The sequence below is a fragment of the Pleuronectes platessa genome, chromosome 8 (genome assembly GCF_947347685.1).
Source record: "Pleuronectes platessa chromosome 8, fPlePla1.1, whole genome shotgun sequence".
Taxonomy (NCBI): domain Eukaryota; kingdom Metazoa; phylum Chordata; class Actinopteri; order Pleuronectiformes; family Pleuronectidae; genus Pleuronectes; species Pleuronectes platessa.
Window position 1 is genome coordinate 10,503,334 of NC_070633.1, and position 13,047 is coordinate 10,516,380.

At 40.5% G+C, this 13,047-nt stretch overlaps 1 protein-coding gene across 1 annotated transcript; it reads left to right on the forward strand.

Moving 5' to 3' along the window:
- The first annotated feature begins 261 nt into the window (after nucleotides 1–261).
- Nucleotides 262–8,540, forward strand: apool (apolipoprotein O-like). Its single transcript, XM_053429296.1, has 11 exons — nucleotides 262–337; nucleotides 1,281–1,379; nucleotides 1,475–1,600; nucleotides 2,072–2,126; nucleotides 2,686–2,784; nucleotides 4,310–4,401; nucleotides 4,506–4,622; nucleotides 4,943–5,171; nucleotides 5,283–5,876; nucleotides 6,605–6,730; nucleotides 7,895–8,540. The coding sequence occupies exons 1-11, from the start codon at nucleotides 326–328 to the stop codon at nucleotides 7,981–7,983; spliced, it is 1,638 nt and encodes a 545-aa protein (XP_053285271.1). The 5' UTR covers nucleotides 262–325; the 3' UTR covers nucleotides 7,984–8,540.
- Nucleotides 8,541–13,047: the final 4,507 nt, after the last annotated feature.

Genomic DNA, 13,047 nt, shown 5'->3' on the forward strand with positions numbered 1-13,047 from the left:
AATGAACATGGAGCTTTTGGAGCCCGTTCAGGTCGGAGGCCCCTGGGTAATTTCCTTACCTCTAATAAACCAATGTGTTTTCTTAATAAATGACTCACGTGTGGAGATGCGGTAATTTATATATAAATATATAGATATAGATGTATTCATTAAAGAAAAGTCATCACCTACTATGTACCGACAGCTTGTGAACGTAGTGTTCAGCTCAACACGTAACCGGTGCAGCTGCCTCCTCAGGCCGTTAGGTGGCGGTATGTGACCGTGGTTTGGACACCGAGCAGTGAAGCTGGTCACCAGAGCCCAAAGAAAAAGGAGGAGCGCTGTCATGGCGGCCAAGGTGAATAAATGCTTGACTTTTCCTCTGCAAAGTTCTGCATGCTACACTTTGTCGTGTATATTGTCAGTGAATGTGTACCGTTACCTGCTCCTGGGCCGTGAATGTAGAGCTGCGCTGTGAATGTAGAGCTGCGCTGACTGTCGCTGCCCGGGCTTTGAAGCTGCATGAGCACCGCTTTGCTAACTGAGCGTCCAGTGTGTTAGCCTCGTTCAGAGAGTCCGAGCTAACTGCGCAGGGCTGCTGTGCTGCTGCGTGTGTGCAGCTTTCCCTCCATTAGCTTGACAGTCTCATAAGGTTGTGTGACAGCTCATTGATATAAGCATTTGTTTCGGTAGATAAACGAGAGAGTGTCAATACTGTGCCTGCGACGTTATAGGGGAGGTTAGCTTAGTTTAGCTGCAAGTTAGACAGTTCCCATTCAACACTGTAATGATGCTAATCATTTATGCTAACAGCACTGATATATATTTCCATGTCTGTGCTGATAAGTTGATTAATGTATGTACTCGTACTGTTCTAAGTCCAATGTATAGTACATTCTACTCCACTAATGCTACATATACTTATAGGTATAGTTAAACTTATAATTAATGACACTACCTTATTTTAAATACCCAACGGTACACAAAACCAGTGGTAGAAGTTCAAGGTGAACCTATGGCCACATGTAGCCTCCATGTCAATGATCGAATAATGAATGTCCATTAAGTTAACATGTTATTATATAACAACATATTGAATGAGTGGCACCATTCCATAAACACTCATTTACCCTCACTGTTCACAATATACCCTCTCATATTGTGGTTTTGTTACTTCTGCTAATACAGGTTATATTCTTCTCCCTCCTCTGACACAGGAGCCCCCTGTTTGTGAGTCAGTGCATGTTCCCTTGAGCTGATGGATATTAAACTCTGGTGTGTATTGCTATTGTGTGATGTAGGTGGTGATGGTGGCCGTCCCGGCGGTGCTGGGAATAGCCTCCATCCGTGTGTACACTGTGAGTGAAGCCCCCGCTGGTGGTTTGGTGACTCGAGAAAAGGTAACGGCCGAATTAAACCGTCAGGAGATTTGTTACGAGACTGAACTGTTGCATATTACAACATGCTAACTCTGTAACTCTGCCTCTGTCCCCAGCTGAACATCTACACCCCGCTGTCACAGTCCGCTGAGGTTCAGTTTGTTCCTGAGAGCCCGGGTGTTATCGAGAGTGGGTTAACTGCAGCCAGAGAGAGCATTCTGCCATTTGCCCTGGCTGTAAAGGTATTTATAGTTGGCTGTGTATCTAAATATATTTAGAGAATTTCTTAAAGATAACCGACAACACTTGATAGAAGTAATTCATACTTTCACGTTCTGTCTAGTACATAACACAAACAGATCATCCTTTTTAACGATATGAATAAGTGTTGCATGAATGGAACAACAGCTCAAATGTATCTAAGCGTTCTTGTGCACCTTCATGTTAGATTTACAGCACATGTTTTTGTTCCTCTTGTTTGCGGTTGGAGAGCAAAATCCTATGTGCCGCCTGTGCTCTGTGCAGTTCTGATTTTGCAAAAAGGAAAGTTGAGGAGTCAGACAGGAAATAGCTGCTGTACGTTTTTCTAAGAGGAGATTTGACAGTTTGATAATGTGGAAGACGAGGGGGGGGGCACTTCACACTGACTCAGATCCGTCTGTGTTGTCGAGATGGAAGTTTTCTTGACATTATGTTTTTTTTGTTTCCTGCAGGGTTCCTGTGTGTCTGTGAAAAGACAAAGTGTTAATCTATATCATTCAGGACAAGGTGAGCCAACAGTAGGTCGCTTCAGTCCCCTCAAGGTTTCATCTATAGCCAAGATTCTCTCCCCCCATGAAACTCAGATCCTTACACCTTGTCTTCCTAACAAAGCATTTAATAACAATATTGTCAAGTTTGTGAAATTAGTTTTTGCGTATTTGTACCAAAGGTTTTGGTGCCCAAATGATTTTTTTGTTGGCATTAGGACTATATCAAATGTTCCTATCAGTCGATATTGGTTATCATCATTATAAATGTCACACTATTATTTCCTTTTAGTTTAAAGACTGATCTCTGCTCCTGAGTGAAGGTTGTGTTTTTGAACTCGTCTTTATGAGCAGAGCATGATTACCACTTGACAAATCAGCAAAAACGTACAACAAATCTGAGGTGGATGGATTATGTGTTATACCTCCTCACTGTGCTTGTACAATGTATAATCATTATATAGATAGATGATGACATTTTTTATATTTCTATTGTATTGCAATACTTATTAATATTGTTTGATTGCCCAACATTAATTGTCTCACAAACTGAATGTAACTGTGTCACCTGTTCCCAGATGTATTCTATTACCTGAAAGACCCTCCCCCAGGTTTTCTACCCAGATTGGGCACCATCACTATGGCTGGCCTCCTTGGCATGTTCTTGGCGCGGAAAGGTAAACTGACAGCCTGTCACTACATCACAAATACCTGCTGGGAACAATTATTTTTGTTCACTAACAAAACAGTATGAAAAAAACCTTGCTATTGTTTATATTTTCAGTACTACCGGTACTTCGAATATGAGATGTCAGTTTTATTAGTTACCTTTTCTGCTTCCTAAATTGCTGAGTATAAACATGTGTCCTATAATTGTTTTCATTTAAAATGATAAATCTGATTTATCATAGAGCTAACAAAATCAGTCTTAAGTAAAATTGAAAAAGACAAATAAATCCTACAAATCCTTCTATTCCCAGAGCTACATACACAATTTGATTGATGCTCAGAGTATCAAAGTTCTGACGCCCACCCCTATGCAGAACATCTTTAATGATCAAAGACATTTGTTTATTCGCCTTGACATCCACTAATATTTCCCTTTGTTCCATGGTAGAAAGAGGAATAATAAATAGTTTTGTAAGAATTAAGACCATCAGAATTGTCAGTATGTAGTATTTAGATGTTTCAGTTATGTATTTGAATTAATTAAAGACTAAAAGGAACTGCCACAAGTCCTTTACAATATCATTATCATATCATAGTAGCATGAAGGACGGCTCATTGCTGCTATAGCTTATGACATTTGGAAGTGTAACTTCTGTACATAGTAAATTTACTATTTGTAATTTTATAGTCTATATGACAGCTCATGCAGACTCCTCCAAACAGATGCTTAAACAAAAATAATGTCCTGTTCTATAATGCCCTATTTTGATGATGCCTTGCCACCTCATACAGTCATGGATCACTCATTAAGTTTGTATGATACTAAAGCAGCTTTCAGTAGAGCCTAACCAGTCTCCTTAAATTGAATGAAGCTGCACCAAATTCTACACACTCAGAGATATCAGTCCCCTAAATATAGTTCCATGGTAATCCATTTAGTAGTTGTTGTGTAATGCTGCTAACTATCAGACAAACTAATATACAAGGTGAAAATACAACTTCCTCGGCGAAGGTAATAAAACCGGTTTCATAATGCAGGTTCACATCTGACAGGTCTGTTTGATGTGCATTTAACCGATTCATATGAATCAGCCGTCACTGGTTCATCACTGGTTCATCACTGGTTCATCACTGGTTGATCAGTATTCACAGACCAAAGTTTGTTACTGAACTTTCTGATAAAGCAAAGAATGAAGTGCAACACATCAGGAGCAAAGTTTTGATTTCAGTTTTCTATAGGCACTTATTGGTCGTCCCCTCTCTGTCATTAAATTAAATTGAAACAGTAATGTCATTAAATTAAGTTTCCATTCAAAACATAGACAGCTGTTACTAAAGCTTGGAAATGTTCAGCTGGCATTCAACTCATGATTGGATTCTGAAAAGGGTCTTATTAAGATGCAATTGAGCTGTGTGTGGTGCGTGTGTTTGACCATTGTGAATGCAGCAGACTTGGATGAAGTCGTCCTTCATTATCTAATCAGTGTCAAGTTCGATTGATTGCCTGTCCTCTATGTAAAAACTTCATTTCAGGCTCTCGTTTCAAGAGGGTGGCTGTTCCACTGGGCTTGATGAGCGCTGGAGTGTCAGTGTGTTACCCAGCCCAAGCAGTGGCTGTGATTAAGGTATCTGCTTTTTTAAATTCTGACATTTTGTTAAGTATCAGTTCCAGATACAAACATCATTATTTTCAGAGCTTAATGCTGTAATTTTGTTTTTCACTCCCAAGGTGACGGGTAGGAAGGTTTACGCTGCAGGGCAGTGGAGCAGTGCTGCTGTGTCTTCACTGCTCACCCCAAAGCCTCAGGAGCCTGTCGCCAAAGAGATCAGTGCTTCACAGCCAGAGGTGAACTATCATATTCAACAGATGTATTTTCATTGTCATGTATGGATTCACCCGCTGTTTAAAATATAAACTATTGTTAAGCTGTTGTACTGTGTGTGACTAAAACTAAAACATCAGATCAACGCATTTAACGGAAACACTTCCCACTGAGTTGTTTCCATTTGCATAATTTGCTTTTAAAAAATCCCTTCTGTTTCTCAGTAGATGATAATCCATTTCCTTTCCCAGCACTTTGTTTTCGAACATTGTGTTCTACAAAGTCCCTGAGAGGTTTTGTAATTTGGGAAATAACGTCTATACTGTGTTGTGCATGGTATCAGTCTGCCACAGTGTCCAGTCCAGAGTCTGCAGTGGTCGAAGCTTTGGAGGTCAGCTCCGACACAGACATCAGCTCATCCCAAAGTGCTACGATACCAGAAACAGAGGTGGAATCAGCAGAGTCTGTTCCTTCCTCTGATGAACCCATCACTGCTGTCATAACAAAAGAGGCATCATCTGTAACACTAACAGAGATCTCCCCCGACGAGGCCCCGACAGAGACAAACACAGGTATTGTAGATATTGATCTGTGTGCTTGTGTTTCTGTCTCCATCTCTGTTTCACACACAAGTCACACGAGGGCTTCCACTGATGATGGGCTGTGTTTCCTGTCCTGTCCAGATCCTGTGGTACAGTTAGTGCCGGCAGAAACTGAAGCCGCTCCTCCCTCCGAGGAACTACCTGCCTCTGTTGAAAACGAAGCGCCATCAAATACAAAACAAGCCCCTGATGAGGTCTCAAATGAAGCAAGCCCAGCTGAGTCCACGGGGAGCATAGAGCCAGAGACGGGAGAGGCTGTCCCAGTCCAGTCTGCAGAGGGCGAGGTTGCTTCTTCCTCTGAAGAACTTCTCGTCCCTGTTGAAAGCATTGAAGCATCGGACACAAAGCAAGCACCAGAGGATGTCTCGAATGAAGCAAGCCCAGACGAGTCCACGGGGAGCGTAGAACCAGAGACGGAAGAGGCTTTCCCAGTCCAGTCTGCAGAGGGGGAGGTTGCTTCTTCCTCTGAAGAACTACTCGCCCCTGTTGAAAGCAAAGAGCCATCGGACACAAAACAAGCACCAGAGGATGTCTCAAATGAAGCAAGCCCAGACGAGGCCACGGCGAGCGTAGAACCAGAGACGGTAGAAGCTGCCCCTGTCCAGTCTGCTGAGGTGGAGGCGGATCCTTCCACTGAGGAACCACCTGTTCTTCAGGCCTCAGATGAGCCAGCAGGTATTCTGCCTTACAGTGTCAAATAGCAGTGATGATGGCAAAATTATTCTTCCTGAAAATCACTGTTGTTACAGACGTGGTATTGATTAATAACAACCACCCAAAACCAGACGGTTTCATGAAGAGCTGACCGATAAAAAACCTTTATATCGCTGCCTTTGAAGCAGCTATGACAAAAAAAACTAAAACATTTGATAGCCTAAACATTTGGCGGTCATTGTTAATCATGTCAAAAATCTGCCAAATTCTCCCTCTTCTTCCCTCTCTTCCTCCAACACGTCTGGTTCATTATTGTAAATGAAAGACACTGCTGTACTCTGCTTCAATATGGCTCCCATCGCTGAGGTCTTCAGCCATTGTCTGGAATGCAATTTAAAAAAAAGCCTCTACCACAAGTATTTCAGGGAATCAAGATATAGTCTTGAAAATGATGACGCACACGTCTCATCAAGCTGAAAAGAGAGAATCACACATATGATAAAAATAAATGATCAAATAATTGTAATGGCAAAAAGGTTTAAGGCTTCTGTCACTCATTTCGAGGGCCGAACAATTTAATCTTATCATTTGTTGAGAAATCTGAGATGTTAACTTTGTAAACTGCATTTAAATATTTTAGAGACTTAAACTTTATATATTAGTCTGAAGTTTCAATATCTTTTATAAATACATCAGTTCAGTGACTCACCTTGCTGCTGACCCCCGTCTGTATTTTGACATCTCCACAGGGCCAGTCATTGAATCAGCTGAGCCTGAGTCTGCGGCTCAACCTGAGGTAGCCGACCAGTTTGCAGCTGCTGCTGTGGAGGAGACCCCCCCTCCTCCTGAGCAGCCTGCAGCAGATCCAAGCAAAGGTACTGTGAACAAGTTCTAGTTATCCAGACTTTATAATGAGCCCTTGTTTGATGATGAGGTTATCAGTGGGCAGGTACACAAGTCCATTCTAAAAGCAGTTGAACTCTTACATCTCATCTTTCAGCCAAACAAACACGTTCTTTTTTTGTTTTGATGAATAACCCCTGATACAATACACTGGCTAATCTAAATAAACTCCCTGTTGCATGTTGCGGCTCATGTCCTCCATACAGAATTTGCATTGCAAGTTTAATCAGCATCCAAATCTATTGATAAATATTTAGGCTTTGTACCTGGGAAATAATAAAACTACTGGAAGACCAGAATATGTTTATCGATTTATAAATGATTTAGTTCATAGTATTAATGTATTAGTATTCAGAGAAGGCAGGTTGTTTGGGAGATCAGATATGAGATTTAAAGTGCTCTAAGGCTGATAAACTGTTTGTATAATGATTTCTGCATGCAAATGATATGTTAATAGTCAAGTAGGGCTTTCATGTTGTTGGCTTTTAACGCAGCTCAGAGTCCCTTTATTATAGTCAGCTTACAACACAGGTTATAGTTTTATGGTTTATGATTTTAAGTGTAATCCATGCTATAATTTGGTGGATTTAAATAAAAACAATATTCTTATTATGTCGTCTTAACACTTTGCTTCTCTATCTTTTTTTATTTTGACTCAGAAGTCCCTATCAGAAATCCTTGTGTTCCCACAATTGCATCAGTGTGCACAAATTGACAAACTGAACACAGGGTTTATCATTTATCCCTTTTATTAATTGTATTCTTTTGAGCAGCTTAGACCTGTGGTGCAAAACGAATTCCACACATATTCAAAGAAAATTAATAGATTAATTGTATCTAATATCTGTGCCTGGAAAGTGCGCAACTTCCCATAAGTACGAGACCCTGCACTTGTAGGTGAGTTCAGAAAATTGTCATAGGAGAGGTGGTCGTTCTGTAAGCTGTTCCATTTCCTGAGCAGCAGTTCAACCAGTGTGGTCACAGAAACTTTGATAGCACACTATGGCTTTTCATTCTTTATTCTAAAATAGATATACTAATGCATTTATTGTCACTCTCAGTAAGGGGATCAGCTCCATCCCCATAAAGTTGAACATGTTGTAATCCTGTGTTGCATTTTGCTTGTTGCCCTCCAGGGGGCTCTGGTTTCAAGCCAGACCCTTCTCTGATGGACTTCGGCCAATCCAGCCCAGAGGATGAAGACCTGTACAGCACACGCAGCTGAGACACCAGCGTTGGCTTCAGGAGAAACCCTCATTCCCACACGGCCGTCTCAAGCAGCCTGACAAACACTCTGTAACATTATGCAGGGTAAATTGGCATTTTGCAAGCGAGCATAGAAAGGGAAGTTTTTCATCAATATTTCCATCGTCAGTTTTTCTGCCTACATCGTTTATATTTCCACAGAAAACAGCCAAGTACATTTGCATTGCAAATAGCAGCGAGCTGTGGCAGGCGGTTTATATGGAAGGACCGAAACCTGGAAAAAATATACACCCACAACTATTTACAAGTCTTTTAGTTCACAGATGGCAGATTGAGAACATTTCTCTGTGTTTGTGTCTTTAACTATAACTGGCTTTTTGTGCTGCAGCTTCTACAGTCACGAGTGCGTGGTGCTTTTATTTATTGTAATTCAGCCCACAGCATTGAATTGCTGGAATCACTGCATTTGTGATGGTATCATTTACAAGATGGACTGATGCTGTTCCGTTTTGTTGAATCAAACTTCGTCTTCACTTGTTAATTTTAAGAAGTCTAAATAAATCTATATTTTCGGGGCTTTTTGTTGTCTTGTGAATTGTGGGACCATACAAAGAGTTTCTCTCTATACAGATCCACAGCTGGACTCCAGACACATCTCAAAGATAAATAAAGCAAAGAGGATGCAACTGACCACAGTCTGGAGGGCCACAGCAAGGGACTGAATATTCCACTTTAACAATGATCAATGTTACTGTAAGATATTGTGAAAAGTATTAAATAATACAAATTAATCCAATGATGTTCATGCAAAATGTCCAATTGATAGATTCCCAGGGAGAAACTGTTTTTCAAACATTTCACATCTTTAAATCTTTCCAGAAATATTGAACAGCCCTGTAGTGAGCTGTGCTCCAACTGCCAATGCTCTATTTTATTATATTGGGGAAAAAAGTATGTTGTTGACTTTGTATAGGACGCTCATCCATACATTCTCCTTTCACACACTTGTGTTTTCACTCTCACATTCTTAACACTCATGAGTGTAAAGTACTTTAACATATGTCAAATATGTACATACTTAACTAAAGTATGTACATGTGTGAGTGTGACAATATATGTGTGAAAGAATGTGTGAATGTGCAAGGCCATGATAATATCACACACACACACACACACATGTACAAATCTGACATGTGGTTCCCAGAAAATGAATCCACATTTTTTAACTCAGTTTTCATTTATTGTGAGAATTCATTTCAACACCATCGGATCAAGATTTAATTTGATTTTGTAACTACATCGGTTATCCTCAGCTGTTATTAGTTTGTTTGTGCTAGTGTTACTATGGTGATGCACAACACCGATGTTAACACTACATCTGCTACCCATCAGCATGTTCACATTGTGAGCATGTGCTTTCATTAGTATTTATATAAACGGACTGTTGTGCTCACAGATTCACTAAGTCTTCAGCATTGACTCAGGTCTACAGTTCACCTTTTTCATTTGAGCCAAAGCATAAATGTACTGATATAAATAAGAACTGTTTGTTCAGTAGAGGAAATAAATGATGGTCAAATCTAATCCCAAGGTTTATTTTTGGTTCCACATGTTTTTGCTTATTTCTGCGAGCACGCAGTTTGAGCCGAGGGACGGGGATATATCTGTTAACATCTTTATAGCTTCTTTACTGCTCCTCAGAGGATCCAGAGCTCCCTGGACCTCATAAACTCTGCATGAGGCTGACCGGAGGCGTGACCCCTCCAGACACACGTGTAGAAAAATAGGGAGGAAGGCGACGTCACATCAGTTATTTTTTCGTCGTTCTTCCTGTTGTACCTAGAGGAAAAACGCACATATGGGAACCAGGCGTCCTGCAGCATCAGGGCCACAGTTTGTCTTGCTGCTTTCAGTTGAAGGTTTGGGAAAGATGTGGGTTCATGTGTTTTTTAAATTTATTCAATAACATTCTTTCGAAAAACAGTGCCAAATGCTCTGACAAAAAAAAAGACATCCGGTAAAAACTCTGTGTGCTTGAGTCATTATCCACCAACAGTGTTAATAAAACCACACGGAACATATTGTCTCGGTTTAAAATAGAACAGAGTTACGAAACGGTGGAAATCTGTGCAATCTGTTCTTCTCACAGCTTGTTATATGTCGCTATAAGCTGAGGGCCAGCGTTAGAGGCACGACGTGACACTAAGTATAGCCTCGCCTCACCTCTCTCAAGGGTCCCCTCCACATATGGGGCCCTCTCTCCTCAGAGCGTCCCACTCGAGCTGCAGCTCTGGCAGTGTCCTGAGAACCGATGGGGAACTAATGTGAGAGTGGACTCTGTCATATAGTCCAGAGAGGAAACGGGGCTCCCATCCCACATGACGTTTCACGTTTCACCCCCAGGATCCAGATTTTCCACAGCGGACCTTGCGAAGGATTCTGGTTGGCGGTGGTTATCTTCCCAGGGTCTGCCTAGTGTAGGATGCCCCCTCCATCAAATAAACACATAGCACATTTATCAGCAAAAACTATAAACACATCTATTATGTAAGCCATTTAAGGGTGTTGAGAATATTGCATAAGTTTACTTGTGCACAACATCCTCCTCTATTTGTGTGTGTGTTAAGTAGTTTCCTGTGCCTGTAGATAAAATCAGTTTAATCTGTTCAGCAGAAATATGTTGCAAATGAAGCACAGTTACACTTACATGTTCTTCATTAAAAAAGAAATAGATATAATAATTAGACAGGTAGTTTTGCAGACCACTGATACACGGGTTGTTTCAATGTTTTGGTTGCAGCCAGAGCCCTAGTAATATAATAATGACATCTTGTTTAATGAGCGCGGAGGAAAGAAGTACATAAACGAAGAAATTAAATGTCATGCTTTTAATTCAGAAAGAAGAATGCTGGGATGTTTAAGCTCCAGTAAGGGCGGTGAAAGTTGAGGTTTGATGCTCTCTGTTCTACTGCTCCTCTTATCTGCTGCTTGTACACAAACACGCTCCCACACATGCTCAGACTGTTAATCACTCTGCCGGCCATGCAACACCCAGGAAAGATGTTGAAATTGGTCGTATAACAATGCCTTAGAAAGTGAAACGAGCGATGTGCTCCACAAACCAATTGAATTGATTGAAGTTAGGATAAAGGGAGATATTGTCGGTGTATGTGCTGAGAGAGGTCAAAGGATGACAAACAGAGACAAGTCTGAGATAAAACAAGTGAAAGGAAGAGAGACAGAGTTGTTGTCACAAGGGAAACAGAAACAGATGAAGACTCCAGCACTGACATACTGACTATATATAACGACGGATGCGACTCTCCACCACTCTGCATTGAAAAACTTCCTCCCATTATCCAGAGGTGAAGTCAAAATATGCTGGATAAGATTTCTGCCATCTTGTGCATTCGGAGCCAATGTGCCAAATAGCGACCAGGGGGTGGAGCCAAGTTAGCGCTGCCAATCATGACATATGACATTGTTTTTATATATTTAAATAACTAGATAAAACCAAAATGATGAGTGGAACATACACCAATGTGATCAGAACTACACCGAGAGAAACCATCTTGGAGAAAAGTTTATTATTGTGTACTTAAACTTTCGACTGTGGTACATGTCACACGAAGGAGGCGGGGTTTAAATGGCTTCACTTATGGTAGCAATCATGTCGTCCAACTTTACAAACAGTCAATACAGTCATACAGGATTATAGCAGTAATGGAAGAAGTAGTTACATGTTATAAAGTAGTTGAGTAAAAGTTGTCTTTACAAGACTAAGTCTACAGGATGTTAGCAGCTGCAGCTGTAAATGATGTTTTGAGAACCAGCATGGCAGTAAGGCCTTTACCTTATTGTGCTAGCATGCTCACATTTGCTAGTTCCAATATACACAAAGTACACCTGAAGCTCAAAGAATGATACAAGTATTAACAAAGTATTGTACAAATTAATATTTTGACATGATTGTGTTGTTACTGAAGATGGAACAATGCTGCTGACATGGCTGAAATAATACTTAAGTAAAAGTATTATAACAAAAACATATTTACAATATAAGTATCACACAGAATACTCTCCGTCAGAGAGTTCTAACACTACATATATTTAGTAGTGCTGTCAATAGATTAAAATATTTAATCGCGATTAATCGCATTTATGTCATAGTTAACTCAAAATTAATCGCGATTAATCGCAAATTTGTATCTATTCTAAATGTCCCTTCATTTATTTTTTCCCCATCATTTTTTTTTTTAATGCTCTATCAACATGGACAAGTTGATTGGCTTGCTTTATGCAAATGTTTTATCTTATTGAAAAACAACATTGCCAAACAGGGCGCTACAAAATAAAATTATAATTTGCACATTTCAGGTAAATAAGGACTCAGCCTATAGTGTAGTTAAACCATGGCTTAATATTTTCTTTTTTTCAAGTTTGCTTTGAACATAGCAGTCAGGCCTCTCAAACAGACAAGCAACAAAATAACAAACAAACAAAATACACAGGCAAGTGTCGGCCTACTTTGAAATAAATTAAACACAGAACTTTGTAGGGCTCTTTGAGTCCTCCCCATATTTGTGGGAAATGTATGAAATAAGAAGTACCCTGTTTTTAAATAAATAAAAACATATAGCTGCAGCCTAGTAGCTTAAAAATATATATTTTAGTTGGCGAAATATTAAAACAAAAAGCGAGAGCAGGTCAGACTGGAGGCGAACACAGCTACTGCAGCTCGGTAGAAACCAACTGCAGCTTCTGCTCTGATTAAGAAGCTGAGACGCTGATCTCTGATCAGCTGAGACCAGAGAAACTCTGTGTTTTCACTGTTTCCATAATTAAGAAGCAGTGAGTCACTGAGCTCTGATCTGACTGTGTCTCTCTGAGCGAGTGCGCGGGTGCAGGGGGCGGGGCTACGGTGCGCTATCTGGAACCACACACACACACACAGACGCACACACACACTCGCCCGCTCCTTGTACTTCATTACGGCCTGATACGATGATGTTTTAAACAATTATTGTGACTTAGTCAACCACCAACATGCAAAAGCGTGTGTCACACGGCGAAAGCGTGAGAG